This window comes from Spea bombifrons, chromosome 2, assembly GCF_027358695.1.
Source record: "Spea bombifrons isolate aSpeBom1 chromosome 2, aSpeBom1.2.pri, whole genome shotgun sequence".
NCBI lineage: Eukaryota > Metazoa > Chordata > Amphibia > Anura > Pelobatidae > Spea > Spea bombifrons.
The window spans coordinates 7820316-7839323 of record NC_071088.1 but is presented as its reverse complement, the minus strand read 5'-3'; the positions used below and the strand labels follow the sequence as shown (position 1 = coordinate 7839323).

Below are 19008 nucleotides of genomic sequence, written 5' to 3'. Positions count from 1 at the left end.
TAAACACATACATGCGCAGTTAGCTGACGAATACTGAAATAGAAAAGCTAATTGAGCTATATCCTGGGGGGAAAAAATAACCTTGTCTGGCCGTCTGAACCCCCCCCCCCAAAAAAAGCCCAGCACAACAGTTTTTTTTAATGTGAAAAGTGTTTTTTGACAGATATTTTTGTGCATTTTTAGTGAAAGCCCTGTTAACGAAACAACCAAAAAACCACCTTGTGTTTGTTTTAGGAGAAAATACAAGGAAAGGAAAATCCAAAGGTAAAAGTGGAGGCTGTGACAAAATAAGGTTAGTTTTTTTGTTATATTTACTCGTTACAGGGCTTTTTTTTATTACCAGTATCTGGTTAAAAAATAAGCTTTTCAAAAATAGTAGTTTTTCTTCTTATTTTTATATAGAACAGTTTTAGTTTTTGCATACTATTTTTGTGCAGCTGCATATTGGCCATTTGTATGCGTTCTAGCTTTGTTCCTCCTACTAGAGCAAGACTTTTGTAAAAATAGAATGACCCGGTCTCAATCACCCAGCCATACTTTGTTTTTATTAAAAGTCTATGGAGGAACGGACTTCATTAAGATTGCTGTAAACAATAAGCCCGGTGGGGTGGTAGAGCAGACTAAAGGGAGTTTATTGTAACAAAAGGAAATAAAACTGGGTTTTTTTTTTCCAATGATAACCTACATTACTGTATACAGCGCTGGATATTTTTCTTCCCGTGGGATGCCCCCTTTGTTTGTACGTTTATTGGCTCTTATATTGCCGTTTGTAAAGGGTTAACCAAATGAAGTAGTTGTTTCCTTGCTCTATGTTGGGTGCCCTATCGTGGCCTCCTGACCCATATCACAGATATATTTCTAAGCCCCCGCTTTTGTTATTTTCCAGCTTTATCCTGTAAATTCCCAGAGTATGCGCTGGTGACACCTGTTTAACGTGAATATATTTTATAGGGAATCTGCCGCCGTAAATTCCAACGGGACCCTGGACAATATAACCTGCAGGTCTCCACAGGTAGGGGCTCAATGGGACGTTTAAGACGCACTGTTATTGTTAGAAATAAAGAAGTTCAGTCGCTCTTCCCAAATTCTACATTTACAGTTCTGTACGCTAAATAGAACAATATGACCTTTTACTGCTTAAAATAATCAATGCATACCTATTAGAAACAGACCTTATGTGTAAGTGCACCTCTTTGTTGGGGTCTGCATGATTAACAGCCCCCCAACTAAACGCTTTCCTGTTGTTGACTTGCTTGTTGCTAATTACAACCTTTTGGGGGGCGAGAGAAACTTTAGGGCCGGAAATTGAACAGATAACGCTGGTCTCTTTACAAAGGATAAAAATGTACTATCTGCCCAATATTTTTTTTTTTTTAGATTTGCTGTTTTGTTAAATGCAAACGTATGCTTTAGTGAGCATTTTAACTCCTTGTTCCGACACTATACTGATCATATATAAAGGGGGTAGTTATTTATTGTTTTATATAGCTGTACAATGGGTAAACATGACATGGGTAGTAAATTGCTTATCTATCGACTTACAGAAACGAGGTAAGGAGGGTCCTGCACAAAGGAGCTTACAATCTAGAAGGAGTTGGGGGTGTATTATATAAGAGGCAAAAGTGCCGCTGTAGGGAAGGACGCTGGTATAAGCGTAAGTTAGGGCAGTGTGCTAAAAGTGGATAATTACTTTACTTTTTATGATTATTTTACTGTTACCGTTTTTCAGATGGATTTGCCGGCGTTGATAGACTTGGTGAAGTCCCAGGTATACGAAGGCTATACGGCCCTAGAAAACCAGCGCTTCCACAGCGCGCAGGGAATATTTTCTCGGCTCCTGGATGTCTTGGAACAGGCGGACATCAGGGTAAATATATTCGGACGCGGTGACTTAGTGGGCACTGTTCATTATCCAATGCCTTCTGATATGGATAGCTGTAATCTTTTTATATTGGGGGTTATGTATAAAAATAATATATAATGAATAATGGGGAAAATTGTTTGTGCTTTGTAAGTAGAAACAGCAGTCGACCTTATACCTGCCATACTGACGGGGCAAGAATAATACTAGATTAATAAACTAGATTACTAGGGGAATTAACCAGGATTCCTGTGCTGTACGCCCTATCTCCTCAGTCTGAAGACTCTCTCTCGCATCCCAGGTTCAAGGACATGTTAATCTGTGCTGGAACATTCTTGTATTGATATAAAGTTACTGTTACACTTGTGTATACAAAGAATAACTTAAAAAAAAAACCCACAGAATATTAACCTCTTCCTTAACCGTTAACCCTTACACGCTATTAAAGGCATACTTTACTGTTCCTGACACCCCCACTATAGAAGAATTAAAATACTTTCTGTGATCACTATGCAAAAGGAATAAATACAATTAAAGCAATTACCTGACACAGAATAGGCTGCCCTGAAGCTGCAGTTGCCCTCCTCTAAGCAGCCAATCAGTGGCAGGGAAGCACCCCCATTAAAATTGGTGTCCAAGCTTTCCATGTATGCTATAGGGATCTGTTCCCAGAACCAGTGCTGGAGCCATTCCTTGGGTTTGGGAAAATCACTATCCAATTCTTCCACCGCAATCTCTCTTCCTACCGCCGTTTGTTTATTTTATATTTTAATAATAGCGTTTTATAATTAATGTATCCGTCTTATTCTATAATATTTATATATTTTCTTGCTAGGAGCTTCATCTCTCTAATGCGGACTCTGCCGTTCTCCGGTATGGCTACGCTAATGCGCTTCTTGGCATTGGGCAGTGCGAGGTGAGTAGTAGCGCGGGCTGTACGTGTTGTAGAACTTCTGGAAGAATATTGTTACATTTTTAGGTCACTCGCTAGGTTTAAGCGGACCGTTTAGAATTACTGTTATATCGCTGTGTGGTTAAACTCACGTTAGTGATATAAGCTTATGTGGAGGAGCAATAAGCGGTTACTTCATTCTCTAGCGGTAAGATTTATTATGTATTTATAATGGATAGTACCGGATTGATTAGATGGCAGACGGAATGTACTTTTTACTAATATATGGCCTGCCATATTTTAACCTTTTGCCTACATAGAAAAAATATTTTAATGCAATAGGTGTTTTTACTTTAAGATTGAGTAAGCGCACACCTATTCGTCGTGTATTCAGAACCCTGCGTCTTGAACCCGTGTTGTATCTTGTTATTGAGAGCACATTCCCAAACCGCTTTGGTATACTACATACATTTCCAACCAGATTGTAAAGGTGAAGAAAGGGCCGCTCCTTTAAAGTAAACTCACTTCCTTTCCAGCCACTCCCAGCAGCCTCTGTCTAAAATAACGAATGCTTGAAAACAGACACACACAAATACTATTGTTTAAAAGTTTGGGGTCGCTGGAAAGCAAGGACATTTCTAGCGGTAACTATTGCCAAAGGGTTTTCTAACGACCAATTAGCCTTTAAACTTAAACTTGGATCAGCGAACACAACGTGCCATTGGAACACAGGAGTGATGGGAGTGATAAAGGGCCATTGGAACACAGGAGTGATGGGAGTGATAAAGGGCCATTGGGACACAGGAGTGATGGGAGTGATAAAGGGCCATTGGAACACAGGAGTGATGGGAGTGATAAAGGGCCATTGGAACACAGGAGTGATGGGAGTGATAAAGGGTCTCTGTACGCCTATGAAGATATTCCATTAAAAAATCAGCCGTTTCCAGCTATAATAATCATTTACAACATTAACCCATCTTTTCTCCCAATCCTTCAGATAATTCACTCTTTTTCTCGAATGCATATACCTGTAAAGTGCTTTGAGACCCACCAGAAGAAAAGCGCTATATAAATACTTGTTGTTGTTGTTGTTGTTAACCCAGTCTGCTTTGGATTTCTGATTTATTTCATGTTATTTTAATGGACAAAATGTGATTTTCTAAGCAACCCCAAACTTTTGGGGTATTGTGTGTGTGTGTGTGTGTTTGTTTGTGTGTGTGTATATCTGGGCTCGACAGAATGGTCGCCGATAGGCAGCGGTGTGGCAGGTGAGAGGGGGAGTAGTGTATGTGAGTGCGTGTGTACTATAGTGTCAAAGCCAGTGTTTATGTATAGTGATGGAGTCAGTATGTATGTATATACTTTAGTGCCAGTGTATGTGTGCTATATGTACAGTACCAGAGTCAGTATGTCTACTGTGTTGTAGTGCAAGATTCAGTGTGTCCATTTACATAGTGTTTATATATGTATATAGTGTTAGCGAGTGTGTGTATAACAGCATGGTGCTAGCATGTGTGACGTTTGTGTCACAGTATGGTAGTAGCATGTGTGTATGTCTGCATGTAGTATTTGAGTGTGTGTATTAGTGTATAGTGTTAGCATGTGTGTACATAAGCATAGAATGTTAGCTTGTGTTACTGTACGGTGTTAGGGTGTGTAAATATATGTTAGTGTACGGCAAGGCTCAACAAACCCTGGGCGCCAGGTTGGGTAATTTATGGGGAAAAAACGCTGGCTCCTAACTTTTGGCTGGCTCCTAGATCCAAACCAAATTTGTCGACCCCCTGATAGATACCCCTGATAAATACTCCGCTCTCATGGAAATCAAACCCATTGCAAACAAAACACAGGTTTGTCCAAAAAAAGTGAAATATGTGTGTGTGGCACAATTATTGGCACCCCTATGAATTCATATGAGAAAAATGTGTATTTGAAGGAAACCGGGGTGACTAGGAACAGGACACCACGACTTCCTGTTTCACAGGGGTATAAATATTGGGTAACACATAGGTCAAATTCCCCTAGCCATTCATCACAATGGGTAAGACCAAGCAATATGGCGGTGATGTGCGGCAAAAGGTTATAGGGCTTCACATAATGAGAAGTGGCTATAAGAAAATTAAGAGGTTCCAGTCTACCGGAAATGTTATGAATGAACCCGGAAGAGAACGCCTGACTGCCTCTGCCAGAAAGCTTAAAATGTGTCCAAGGTTGGATCTTCCAACAGGACAATGATCCAAAACATACATCAAACTCAACTCCAAAAAAATGGTTTACTGACATGAAATCAAGATCCTACCACGGCCATCCCAGTCCTCTGACTTGAACCTCATAGAAAACCTGTTGGGTGAACTGAAGATCTGCCAGCATCAACCTCGAACTTTGAAGGATCTGGAGAGATTCTGTATGGAGGGATGTTCCTCATCAATGAGTCCAACCTTATCAGGCGTTACAGGAGAAAACTCCTAAGTATTGACTAAAAGGGGGCCAATAATCATGCCACGCTTTTTTTTTTTTTTTATATATATATCTATATATCTATATATATATATATATATATATATATATATATATATATATATATATATATATATATATATATATATATATATATATATATATAAACCTGCGTTGTATGCATGTGTTTGATATCCATGAGAGCAGAGTATTTTTGCGTATTTTTTCAGGAGAAAATGTTAAGGTTAAATATATTATATTATATAAAATTAGCCAGTTCGGTAACTCCGTGGCTATTAAAATGTTTAAAAAAAAAAAAAGGGCCACTTAAATACATTTAAAAACAATGTGCCGTGCATTTAATGGAGATCTAAACTGATTGTATTTGTATCCATCGCGCACCGTTATCTAAATTGTGTCTCTCTGTGTTCCTTTAGGAGTTAACAAAAGCTGAAACTCAGTTCAAACATATCCAACAGCAGTACAGCAAGGAGAGGTTTAACTGTCTGGCTGTCTATGGAATCGGCAATGTATATTTCAGGCAAAACCGGTAAGATTAACACTTAAACAATTAACCTTTGTGGGGAGGGATTTAGAAGTTTCACAACTAAAGATTTTGTAGAGAAAGGTTTCGCTATTCATTTTTGGGTTCCCTTCGAATATCTGCTCTGCTTACAAAGCTTCTCCAAATCTGAACCGAGAGATTTTACCCCAAAATGCTAAATTTTACAGTTTCATACACTAGATCTGTAAATGCTGTTTTATAGATTTAAACAGATTATACTTCTTAAACCACCCCACCTTATGTTTACTCTTAAAGGGGAAGTCCCATGGAAAGATCTCCTTGAGCATAGCATCTAGTGCTTTTACAGTAATAGCCCCAGCGCTGTATGCAGTAATATAGTTAGAAATTGACAAAAAAAAACTAATTTTATAAACTCCCTTTATCTGCAGACCTGGAGGCGGCCATTGTAATCAGTCATGTGATATTTTGGGTAATTTTACCTGTTCAGACACCACATTGAGCTGATGCTTTATGGCGATGCTAATGAAGTCTGTTGCTCCATAGACTTCCTTTAGCCAGAGTGTCCAGCTGAGTCATTAAGATGCAGCCATTCAGTTGTTTATTCCAGGGAGTATTAGGCATCAGTGTCTTTGTCATATTGGGCTAAGGTAAGAAAGCTATAGCACATACAAATGGCTAATAGGCAGCTGCCTGAAAACATATTGTATAAAAACATGAAGAAAGAAATATTTTTAATTGTAATAAAAAAAAAAAAAACATTTGGAAGTTCCCCTTCTCCAGCTGTCATAAGCCATATAATGCATGGGGTTGCCGCTCGGTCCCTTCTAACGTTCTGTGATGTCCATCTTGCAAATGGATTCTGCAGGTTTTAGGAACTTTTTCAACAAGAGGTCCACCTAATTAAATAGGATCTGCTTTCGTTAGGTTTTCAGATGCATTAAACCAGTATATGAGATCACAGACCATGGTGGCGCATAAGATTGTGCCGGGGCTCCTAACATGGCCGACTACGTCAGTTGTCATTGAAGAGAGCAGACCAGAGAAATTAAAGGTAAAACCCGACATGGACGCGGACGAGCGATTTACTGGGCGAATAAAGGAGTTTATCTGATTTCTTTAGTATGATTTCATGCTTAACAGACAAGTGAACCTCTTGGGACACTAAACCTTTCATATAATAGAGAGAAAATGTGTGTACCCTCTTCTCTCTCACATACACATACATACACGCACACACATACATATACATACATACACGCACATATTTTCTTGCTTCATGTTGGGTAACTTATCTTGGCATGTGCGTTAACTAAAAATTCAATAGAGATGCGTCGTCGGCAGTCCTGGACGGGATATTTGTTGTAAACCTGTCCCGATAGTTGCGTGCGGTTCTGCAGTAAAGGTCCCAATTAAAGAAATAGTCAAGTATATTTCCTTTGGCTTAACGGCTTCTCTGTGATATACGCAACGGTTGTGTCCAACTGTGATATTTTTCTCCCACCCCCCAGTTGATTTTGGAGAATCGTATAGAAGAATGCAAGTTTCCACCCAAACCTGAAGCAATTTGTCGCTACGAGCAATGTCTCAGCCTGCCTAAGAAACAAATCTATTTCACCGACCCAGATTTCAAGGTAAACATTTTTTTTTTTACATTATATAAACATTTAGAATTTCACGCTAGCCAAAAAATGTAGCAATATTGTTGGAAAGGAAACTAACGTATGGTAGCACCATAAATAGAAGCCATTGTGATGACCTCGTCAGTGTGACTCGCGAGTAACCGACGCATCCCTCTGTATCTCAGGGTTTCATCCGCATGCTGTGCTGCCGCTTGTGTAAAGTCGAGTTTCATATTTGTTGCTGGAAGAAACTGAAGGCCGCCGCTTACTCTGATAAAACCGACAAGGTAAAGGAATGCTTTTATTCATTCTTCCCACTCGTGTGTTTAAAGAGGGATATTAACAGGAAGAAAACGTCAACGTCTCGATTCAGAGGTTTCTATACTGGCGATGAGGTTTGTCAACAGCTTGCCGGACGCATTTAGTTTGCGTGTAACAGGAACTGGTCTGTTGTCCGTTATTTACTCTGTGGCCCCCAAGTGTTCTCCTTTTTTTGTTATTAGCAATAATTCTTGATATTTTACGAAGGAACAAACATTCTAATTGATATTTTGTGTGTTGCCCATGCAGGATTTCCTAAGAGGCCCTTGTCTTACGCCGGACTGTAAGGGTAGCATCTGTCTCATTGTAATCTTTGATAGCACTGGAGTTGTGAAATGCGAGGTAAATATGAAACGGGTCATCCTCTTCCCGACAATTACAATGTTATTAGAACATGAAAAAAGTGAGAGTGTCAGATAAACGTGATTTTCCCAAGTAACTGATTTCTTAACTATATATATTTATTAGTATTTTTTTTCTCCTTGTCTTTAAAGTTTGAAGATAAAATTGTTAAAAAGCGAGAGTCTCAGAAGCCTGCGCCCAAGCCGAAGGGATCGGGGTATGTTTTTATACTGTTCTCGTGTAAAAGTTGCTTGATTTACACAGTGTAAAAAATGCCTTTATAATTTGAAAGGTTTACATTTAAAAGAATGACTTTTACCCTGTTGGCAATGTTTTAAATTGAATATTTGCGTAATAAAACACAAAGGCGTTAGTTACTACGCTGTAATCTCAGAAGGAATGTTTGGGAAACTTGCTGAATGTGTTTTACGCCACCTCTGCCCTTAAATCACCAAGTACAGCGAAGCCAGTGATTTAAGATGCTTTAACAACTCCTTAATGTGCTCTTATATTTTAATCATATATTATGGATCAGCCCTCAGAACTAAAAGTTATTATATAGGCAAGGTATAGTGTTTCTTGCCTCCTCTCAAAGAAATAATGCATAATGGAGAACACCATTCATTTTGCGGTGGGGAACCACATGGAATCTTAAAAATGGACCTTTAACTGATTACAGCCGGAGTGTCCCTTTAATCCTAATAATTGACACATTTATAAAACCAGCATCCGGCGTGTCCTTGCTCCTCTGGGATTGTCAGGTAATAGTTCCGCTATAGAGAAATAGAATTCACTTTGTTGAGATGTAATTCATGTTGTATGGTTTGAAGTCCACGAGTTCATTAAATGAAGTGTAATGTTACATGAATATGCTCAACCTGACTTTATTTTTCCTTTTCTCTTAGCACCAAGAAATTAAAAATTAAACTAGAAAATAAAGGCGAACGCAAGAAAATAGCCGAGGAAGAGGAGCTAAAATTGCCATATGATGATAAGCAGAAAAACCATAAGAAAAACCCTAGCGTAGATTATAAAAGTGAGTAAAATGGGAGCTTTGAGTGGATCTGCTGGTAACTATGAATGATGTGAGAATGCTTCGTAAAGAGAAAGAACATCTAAAAATATAATGCTCAACAGACTGGCATCCTTGCTTATGTTGCAATGTAGTACTTGCAGAATACAGATGGAACCAGTCCGTCCGCAGGTCTCTAGGGTCCTTGAAGCCGTTTACTGAGTGGTAGATAAATGGGACAACCTCCCAGCAGAAGTGGTAGAGGCCAATACAGTAACGTAGTTTAAAACGCGTATGGAATAGGCATATTGCTCCCAAGACAAGACTGATTAAGTCTTTACATCATAAAAAAACTGGCAGACTAGACGGGTCAAATGATTAGACTTTGCCGGACATGAACCTTGAAACTTAGCCAGGTGGGTTGAAAGGCAAACCGTAGCGGAAAAGGGCCAGAAATGTATTCAAGCAGGGGGCTACCAAATAAGATTGTTTAGTTTCTATGTGAGATTTAAATACGGTTTTCATAAAATTATTATTTTTTTTTCCCCTTGCCATTTTTTATATTGTATGTGTGTGTGTATGTATATATATATATATATATATATATATATATATATATATATATATATATATATGTGTATGTATGTATGTATGTATGTGTGTGTATATATGTATATGTATATATATGTATATGTGTATATATATATATATATATATATATATATATATATGTATATGTATTATAAATGTTGTGGATATAATGTCCAGTAATCGGTAATACCTTTTTCTCCTCTCTTACAGAAGGTTGTTACGATACTGTGCCTTTCGAAATAATGTTAGAGCATATAAAGCAGAAAGAAGCTTTAATTACGTCTGGACTCTCTGATACCGAACAGTTTCAGGACCTATTACTCTTATGGGAAATTATAAGCGAGGAGGAACTCGACGCGCTTTCGTTTGATACGTCTTGTAACGGTCCGCACGAAGAGATGACGCTCCTCCTGAAACACCTCTACAAACTTAACCATAGAGTGAAAACCAGAATATTTCTTTACCTGCTGTCAAAATGTTATTTCCTAACTTTAGAGCTGGATAACTGGATAAATATGATTGACGTAGCAGGTAACTTGTATTTTGTTGTAGAAAGAGCTGAGCGTGCCGGTTTCTGTTATAATATTACAGTAACTTTTGTGTTTTACCAAAAAATATAAAAATACTTAAAACTATGAGATTTTTTTTTATAACATCAGAATTGGTCTTTATTCCAAGAAAAAGCCCACTGCTTCTTCAGGGCTAGATGTATGAATTATTAAGATATTTCATTAAAAAGTTTTTGTTTTTTGGGTTTTTTTTTAATACAACCATTGGGTTTATCTGTGAATTGAAGGGAGTTGGAATATTGTTTTTGTTTTAAGGATCCTCTGTCTGTTTCTTAAGGTTTGCGAGCAGCGAGAAACTTTCATGTTTGCAATGAAGAGTTGTTTGGTAAACTTAACTTTGAGGCTCTGATTAATCCGTGGAACGAGACGTACGGAAGGTATCTGGACTTCGACATCGTGGATCTCGATGTAAAAGAAATCCTCGATAAACTAAACGATCCAGAGTCCTTCCGCTGCTTCATCTGGTTCCTAGAGGAACACAGAGGGAACTTCTCATATGGAGGCCTGGAAGGGGCCTTAGATATATACTTTACACAGATGGGTAAGGTATCTTTATCATTATTATTTATTGTTTTATATAGCGCCATCATATTCCGTAGCGCTGTACAATGGGTGGACAGGACATAACAAGTAGTATGTAACTGAACAAATTGGCTTTCAGAGACAACAGGTGAGGAGGGCCCTGCTCAGAAGAGCTTACAATCTTATTAGTGATTACTACAACGGTGTTGCTTTAGGAAAACCCTTCAATGCATTTTATTTGAAGCGTAACTTTATGGCGCCTGACATTTTTATCCATTTTAAGGGCATCATTAGCCATGAGCTTAAAATAGAGGTTTTACCATTTTTTGACCCAGGATCAAGAACTGCGCATTAGAGCTGGTGTTAGTGAGTAATATTTAATAGAATATTTAATATTAGTGATATTAGGACTAATGTGCTTTTGGGCTACGCTGAGAGTTAGAGACTTCTATTTGTAGAACAGAGCTTGACTCTAAATGCTAATTTATTTCTTTTCTCTTACAGATGCGCCGTATTATAATTTTAGAGCAAAATCCTCAAATGAAGCTCAGCCCGTAAGTGTGCATTTCTTAAGATGTTCTTAAAAACGTTGACTACTAAGTCTTCTGGTTTCCCTTTAAGCTTCTATGCCTCGTATTCTAACATTTCTTATCTAGTACTCTAAAAATCAAACGTTTGAAAATGATTTTCTTCTTGTCATGGCTTACGGAAGCTTGCCTAGCGGAAGTTAGCTTGCTTATTTTAATTTTAATATTTAATCCATGTTTTTTTTCTTTCTTTCTTTAGACTAAATGTATCAAAGTGAAAAACAAACACAAGAAAAAGAAACAGAATCAGCCAAAGGTGTTTTGTTGTGCTTTTTTATTTTTGTTTTCTTATTTTCTGGTTGGTTTTATCATGTTTTTAATGTGTGGTTTTCTGTTTTTTCTTCTACAAGAAAAAAAAAACCGTAGTGGGTTATGAAACTTTTACTATGTAGTATTAAGCTGGAGGGGCAAAGGTTTTTAAAGGTAACAGCTTGAAATATTACTTTACTGAAAGGGTAGTCGGTGGATGGAATAGCCTTCCAACAGAAGTGGTAGATGTTAATACAGTAAAGACATTTAAGCAAGCATGGTATAGGCTTAAGCCCAAGATAGATATAGGATAAGGCCAGGTACTAAAGAAAGTATTGAGAGGTTGGGCAGACTGGATGGGCCGAATGCTTCTTATCTGCCGTCACTTGCTATGTTTATGATATGATCTACACGGTCTGCTTAGCCCCCCCCCCCTGGCATGGCTGCCCTGATTTCCCGAGACTCTCGAATATGCTCGATACATTTGGAAAAATTATGAATGATAATGTGAAGTAGGAGAAACGTTAAGTCAAAGTCATTTAGTGCAGATGAATGCTGCCGTGTTAATAAATGTGTTTTGTTTTTTCAGACTGTTTATATGTTGTCGGGGGCTGTAAGCACTAGGTCTCAAGAAGAAGACATATTTACTGAAGAAAACACCCTGTGAGTAGCTTTCAAATACCTATCCCAAGCTCACAGAACCAAAATGCATACTTCTTTCTGCAAAAAAAAACAAAAAATGACTTTGCTTTTTGGCACAAAGTAAGTCTTGCCAGTCCTTCTTGTTTTCAGAGTCTGTATAATTCCTCCCCATGATGACCCTTTGGGATGATAAAATCAGAAAAGTCATTTTTTGAAACAAAAAGTATGTTATCGAATGTTTGAATAAATGAATGTAAGTATACTGTATGCTTTAGTAAACCATGTCTTTCTTAGTTTATTAATTGCTGACAATTGTTCCCATCCTCAGAAGCCTATTGGATCCAAACGAACCCTTTATAGTCCCTGAATATCTGCGCCACCAAGTAGAAGAATTTGAAATCCTCTATGATCCTGACTTCGGTAGAAATCGTTACCTGCGGCATTTTGATAGCGGTGCAGATGCCATCCGGGAAACGCTTTACGAGTAAGACTCTGCCCCGTCGTTAACACGCTTGACGATCTTTTAATTGGAAGAACATTTTTTAATACATAGCTTATCCCTGTCTGCATAAGGGAAGCAATTACGCTGATAGATGAGATATGCGAGTGTATTTTGTGTCGTGTACTGAATCTGTATTTTTTATTATTATTATTACGTTAGCCTATTTGTCCACCATTGAAATGGTCTAGCAAAAACTCCTTTTCTCCTCCTTTTTTTCTTCCTTCGCTTTTCTTTCCTCTCTGCCTCCCCTTGAGATCAAACGATGCTGGAAATCGCTTGTCGCTGTCAGACCGGGACCATCATACGGCAGCGATTGCCCAAAGTGACCGTCTGTTCCCGGGATATGTTTGTTTTGTGATGGTTCTTAGTTCCGCTGCAGCTGCACACTCTCCCTTGGTCATAAAAGTCAAAATGCTGAGTATTGTTGTTTGAGACCCGGTCCTTTTTTTTTGTGTGATTTTGATAATATTTTATTCCACTTCCCAGGTATTTCTCTCTGATTTTGGAGGAGCACGGCCCTCTGGAGATCGATGAGATCCTGGCTGGGGAATATAGAGAGTTCCCCGCAGAAACACACCAGTTGGTAGATGAATCTGGAGGGCTGAAGGATTTCCTCCTGGAATCGAGGCGCTTTGCAGCGGTTGGCAATTTGCTTGGCCTCCAGAGTCAAGCCGCTCTGCTCCAAAATATCACGGACAGAACCCAACTCAACCCAACCGCCAAGGAATTTAATCCCGTATCTTATAAAGCCGTTAATGAAGTGATACGTAATAATTCAGACTGCACTGCAAATATAACGTATCTTAATCCATCTCCAGTCCTTTATACTGACCTTGCTTTTAATTATATGCCGCTATATCCTATATTACCGCTAGGTCATGGGACTTTGCCGCCGATGACTATAGGAACTTCCGTTAGTCCCAACACCGAGCCGATACCTTCTATAACTGGAGATATTCATAGGGTTTATAATACAGGTATAGATGTGGACCCCTTTACGGTAGATAGTGTGAATACACTTCGGTGTGATAACGTAAATCCGCAACGGGCTAGCGAGAAACCTTGTGGCGGCAGCGACGGCGATTCCTCCCCGAGAAAGGATAAACAGAGGTCCCTTCCACTGAAACATAAACGTACAGCAATAGTAGCGGTGCAGGTAAGTCGCTGGAGGATAGCAAAATGTTGGATCTGCGCGATTATAGTCTCCAATGTTTTTTTTTTTTGGGTTTCAATCCTGTTCGGATGATTTTTTTTTATTTATTAATGTAATAGTTTTTAGTGGATCTAAATGGGAGCAAATTTTACTTTTTTTATTATTATTGTAATAATACTATTTTAATTAATTTTTTGTCTCCCCTCTTCTAAATACAATGACCTTTCTAATTTGGTCTCTTTTTTTTTTTTTTTTTTTTTTTCTTTTTTTTTTTAATTCAGATCTCACCAAGAATATTTTGGGTCGATGCAATGTAACTTATTGTTTCTAGAACGTGAGAACGTTTATAATCTTAATACCTAATGTTAGCGGAGATCTGGATTTATAATCTATTCACTGCTGTTTAGTTCTTTTAATAATAGAACACCCTTGGGGTATATTAATGACGTTTTGATTTAATAATTTTTGATGGCTAGTATTGAGGATCTTGGGCATCCTTTTTGTATAACTCCAATCACACAAATGCCTAATAAACGGGGAGGAAAGGTAGAGCATCCACCCGCGTCCTTCCGTTACACGCTTAGTGCCGCTAGTCCTGCCCTCGGTCATGTTTAGATGTGTTTAGAGTGAAAGAGGGTATAATCATGGCAGCCATTGTGAAGGCGGGAAGCCTGACGAGGCTTGCTCTCTAAATTAGTTTTTTCCTGTATTGTGTATTAAATGACATTATGTTTGTGCCAGCGAAATTAAGGCAAGCTGTAAAGCTGGAGTTCCCGTTTCACCTGAAGCAAAGTCGTGCTTTAACAGTCTGTTCCTGTCTTTTAATAGGTAGATATAGAGGTGTCAGAACACGATATGAATACTGATCCGTTTCAGCCCTTTGAAACTCAACAGGTGAGTACAGGCTTGTCAGATTTTCATTATATATATATATACACACACACACACACACACACACACAAGCAAAAGGTGTTTCTTGGCTTTCCATTTTTTCTTAATGTAATTAATACATAATTCCATAATAAAACAGTGCTGTGTTTGCGTTCCGGTCTGTACCCCAGGGTGATATATTGCGTATGGAAAAGGAGCATCTAGTTCTTCAAGAGCATCTGGCAGAAGCCACCGAGAAATACGAGCATCTGCAGAGCCGCTGTCAGGAGGAAATAGTCAGTCTGACCGAGCAGATCAATGACACTATAGAAAAGAATAAGGTAAATGTTAAAGGTCTATCCTCTATATAATTAGTATAGGCTTGTTTTTGTATACAAAGACAGCTATGACCTGTAAATATTGCATAAAAGTATATTGTAGAACTCTATAAGGAGACTTAAGTCTTCGCTTCACCCACCAGTTCCATCTCCAGCATTTATACGTCTTTTCTAAATCTTTTACATTTTTATTTTTGTTCCCTTGTCTTTGTTTCTGCCGGTTACAGTTTGTGAATCTGTTTTTAACCTTGAAATGTAAACTTTCATAGCTTTTTGTACTGTAGATGTGGTAGTCGGAGGACCGGTGCCTTATGGCATCATTCATTAACGTATCTGATCTGTAAGATAGAGATGAAGTCCGAAAATCTAATACATTTAACTGAGCGATGGGTGAATTAATTTAAATGTTGCTGTTCTTTCATATGTGTGTTTATATGCGTTTCTTTTAGATTACAAAGAAAGAACTCACTTGGCTTAGTCAAGATTTGGAGAATGAAGTCAAAAAATATCAGCTAGAGAAGAAAGAAAATCAGGAAAAGATCAAAGCTCTAAAGAATAATATTAAGGTGGTGTCTGAAGCCAATGAGCGGTAAGTACCAGAGAAGACTTTTTATTAGCAACTGGATGGTTACGCCTTATCACGGCTTGCCGAATAGTAGAACCACAACTAGTCTTCCGCTGCAACTCCCATAATCCTCAGGCTGTCCAGAGTCTGATGGAAAAGCTGCGGTCAAGTGATTTTGTGCTGCGAGCGACTGCTATATTGGTGATAAATACAACTGTGGTCAGGCAAATAAAATGTTGTTCTATCCCAATGTTTGATCTTTTCGTTGGGTTTTATAGGTGTTATAAAGAAATTGAAGAGAAGAAAAAACAGTATGAAACGCATCTGGAGAAATTTTTTCACACATGGTACTTACTGCATTTTGTTTTCTATTTATTACATGCTTTCTACGTGGATCTGTTTGTTACGCTCAGTGATCTGGCACGGTGTTCTTCACACTTTTATCGCCGTGCCCCAGCGCCCTAATAATTCATAGACTAAAGGCCCCATTCGAGCGCTTATAGGGGAACGGTGTGAGGAGCTTTTGCCCAAGCACATTAGGCAGACAGTAATCGGGGGAATCTGTTTCTTGTTTGTATTTAATTACGGCAATTACAGTGTTAAATGATATTGTGCAATGCAGTGCATACTAAATACATAAAGGCCATGTTTAAAGGCATATAAAGTTGTAGAATGGGGTTTCTGTGTGACGGAATGCTGGAGAAACGTGACTACGGCATCCCCGTTCTGTCCTCTTGAGCTTTGAGAGAGAAAACGAGCAGGGTCCCTGCGTTCGTTGTGTTTCTGTGACCCAGTGATCTAACGCAGAATCTTTTACAGTTTGAGTAATTTTGAAGAGGAGAGAACCCAGGTGGAGAGACGTACGAAGGAACGACAAGAGGAGCTGGCGGAAATCCGGCAGAGAGCGCTCGCTGCCGAGGTCAGGGTATTTTCTTGCTAAATTGGGAGTTTTTGGGCAAGTGGCCCTCCAGCTAGCAGAGTCGTGGCATTTCAGACCCGAGTCTGCTTCTCCATATTTAAGATATGATATCCACAAATCCACTAGTTCTTTGTGTTATTTTTTATAACTTTATATATGTCGTTTTTTTTTTTTGTTTTTTTTGGTTGCCAACATGGATCTTTCTTCTACCAAACTTTACTTTTTAAAGTTTAGCGCTGTTAACTAAACATAATGGTTAGAATTCCTGGTCCAATTATCGTATGGAAGTCGGCCTTTTATGGCTGCCAAATTAAATGTTAAAGTAATCCGTGTATCTATAAAGGAGTAGCGTTATTAGTCACCTCCCTTCGTAAGAACAGGAGGCTGGGTTTGGTGACAATCTCAATTTCCCAAAAGTACATTTTTAAACCAAATATCTCCAAAAACAGAAATTCTGATTAAAAACCCAAAAGCACAAATCACATATTTAATTTGATTCTGCTGAAAGCTTCCTGAATGTTACTTTTTTAAGATCTACATTCTCTGCAAACTCATAGTGTCTATGCCGGTTCTAGTTATGTAAAGAATCGGGGTGGTATTGGGTATAATGACAGCTCCAGTGCTGCGAGTGCTGAGAGTTTCTTCTTTTCTTTCTGTTGACGCTTTCGTTTTTTCTCTTGTAGGTGAATGTGCTGGAGAATATAAAACAGTCTGAATTATTACGGCTAAGGACCAAAGCATCGAAGGCAGAAAACAGCCTCGGTCTATTAAAGGCAATGGCCAGCAGGTACGTCGCATCCCTTCTACCAGCCGCCGCCGGTCACAAATTAGCCCTGATATCCCTGGGGGATTGTGAGGCTGCAGCGCAGACATCGAGGATAAGGATGGAGTCGGGACATCGGTTTGTGCCACGTGACAGTAAAGTGATCCTGGCAACATTTCACTTGTTTAAAGATTTGTTCCTAGGAAGGGCTTCAGCATTCAGCAGCCAGCTGGGATTTTCCTTAACGGGCACCGTCAGGATTACTTTTTTTAGCTTTTGTTGGTACGATGTTTGTTACGCTGTATTTTACATAAAAACGTTGCTCTCTGATTCGCAGTCACCCGACTTCCGCAGAGTCTTTGAAACAGATTGGCGGCCTGGAGTCTCTGCTGTCGGCCCTCAAACTGGAGGCAGAACGTTTAAAGGTGAAACCAGACTGCAGATTTCAATGTTTCATATGTTCCTTCTCTAGCTTTAGTGTTATAATTACCTGTACACGGCATGAATTATCAATAGCAGGTTGTGTCAGAAGGGTCTTTTGCTTGCATTGTTTCACATTACGGGCAAGTGATACCCCAGCCATCGAGCCCGTGAGTCTTTTTGGGGTTTTGTCGAACAATGTTTGTTTTTTGGGGGGTTATTAGTTACTTGCCCCAGATATCACTGATGGTTTTTGTACATGGTACGCACTAAATTAAAGATTTATTTTTCAAGGATTTTGTGAGATAAAAAAAAAAACCTTGGTTGTTGTTAAGAGAGTCTTAATTAGAAAAAACATCCTCTTCATTGTAGTGCCATTTTGATGAGAAAATCAAACTAGCGAAAGATGGTACGAAGCTCAGTTCCCTCTCGGACCGTCCTGCATCCAGTTTCCAGACCACTCTTACTACTGTGAGTATCTTTTAAATATCATTAACCATTAAAAACCGTTTAACATCTGAATCAAGCGGTTTTAACATATGACTAACGGTAATGATTCGCTCATATTGCTGGTTTCCTCACTCTAGGGATGTGAAATTAAGTCGCCGGCCGGTAGCTCTGCATCCAGTCCCATCTCTGCTGTGTCCCAGATACCCCTCTCGTCCCCTTTAAAGAGCCATGCCGTAGTCAAAGCAGCCGGGCCGACTGATAGGACCCGCGTACCCCATGCAGCTGTCAAACCAAAGATGCAAGTGCACCATTTCTCTAAAGCTAAGGGGACGGCCGCTCAGCAGAGGAGAGAAAACGCAAGAGAAGAAGCGAGACTTCCCTCCCCGGCGAAACAGACGCCGTTTGATAAGATCATTGAAGAGCTGCAGGAAATCTTTCCTTATTATAAAAGGTACGCGCCTGCAAACCCGCATCCAGCGCAGAGAGGTGTAGCATCACTGCCGTTATAATAAGCTGTTTGTATCCGTTAAGAATAACAACATTCTGCCGTTCCTGTCTCTGGAGAGAAAGTCTAACTAGTGAAAAATGGAGCAAAGTGTGTGTTTTAGTATAACGTACAGATGGGTAATAATTGGATGCATTTGGACATGGCTGGACCCTTTTTATATGAGACATCCCAGCCTGACTTCATAACCTAAGCATTTTCCAGTTAACACGTTTATCTTAAACGAGTGATAAGTATAGGTACGTCGCCAAACGTTCCCTGAATCCCGCACTTTGTCCGTTTTCCGTGCCAGAGGTTTAAGCAATGTGCCAATGATTCCTTTGGCTTTGAAAT

The 19008-nt window shown here is 39.1% G+C and overlaps 1 protein-coding gene across 1 annotated transcript in view; it reads left to right on the top strand.

Moving 5' to 3' along the window:
- Positions 1–19008, top strand: part of TTC3 (tetratricopeptide repeat domain 3) — a 45582-nt gene that overhangs the window by 23081 nt on the left and 3493 nt on the right. The window contains exons 16-42 of the mRNA XM_053456213.1: positions 235–292; positions 952–1012; positions 1730–1867; positions 2697–2777; positions 5648–5760; positions 6661–6787; positions 7245–7367; positions 7541–7642; positions 7926–8018; positions 8171–8235; positions 8924–9054; positions 9832–10152; positions 10468–10731; positions 11217–11266; positions 11499–11555; positions 12138–12211; positions 12519–12674; positions 13179–13848; positions 14674–14739; positions 14907–15056; positions 15503–15642; positions 15897–15965; positions 16438–16537; positions 17221–17324; positions 17638–17725; positions 18093–18191; positions 18308–18621. Of these exons, the coding sequence (XP_053312188.1) occupies positions 235–292; positions 952–1012; positions 1730–1867; positions 2697–2777; positions 5648–5760; positions 6661–6787; positions 7245–7367; positions 7541–7642; positions 7926–8018; positions 8171–8235; positions 8924–9054; positions 9832–10152; positions 10468–10731; positions 11217–11266; positions 11499–11555; positions 12138–12211; positions 12519–12674; positions 13179–13848; positions 14674–14739; positions 14907–15056; positions 15503–15642; positions 15897–15965; positions 16438–16537; positions 17221–17324; positions 17638–17725; positions 18093–18191; positions 18308–18621 (3814 nt within the window). The remainder of the gene's footprint in view (positions 1–234; positions 293–951; positions 1013–1729; positions 1868–2696; positions 2778–5647; positions 5761–6660; positions 6788–7244; positions 7368–7540; positions 7643–7925; positions 8019–8170; positions 8236–8923; positions 9055–9831; positions 10153–10467; positions 10732–11216; positions 11267–11498; positions 11556–12137; positions 12212–12518; positions 12675–13178; positions 13849–14673; positions 14740–14906; positions 15057–15502; positions 15643–15896; positions 15966–16437; positions 16538–17220; positions 17325–17637; positions 17726–18092; positions 18192–18307; positions 18622–19008) is intronic.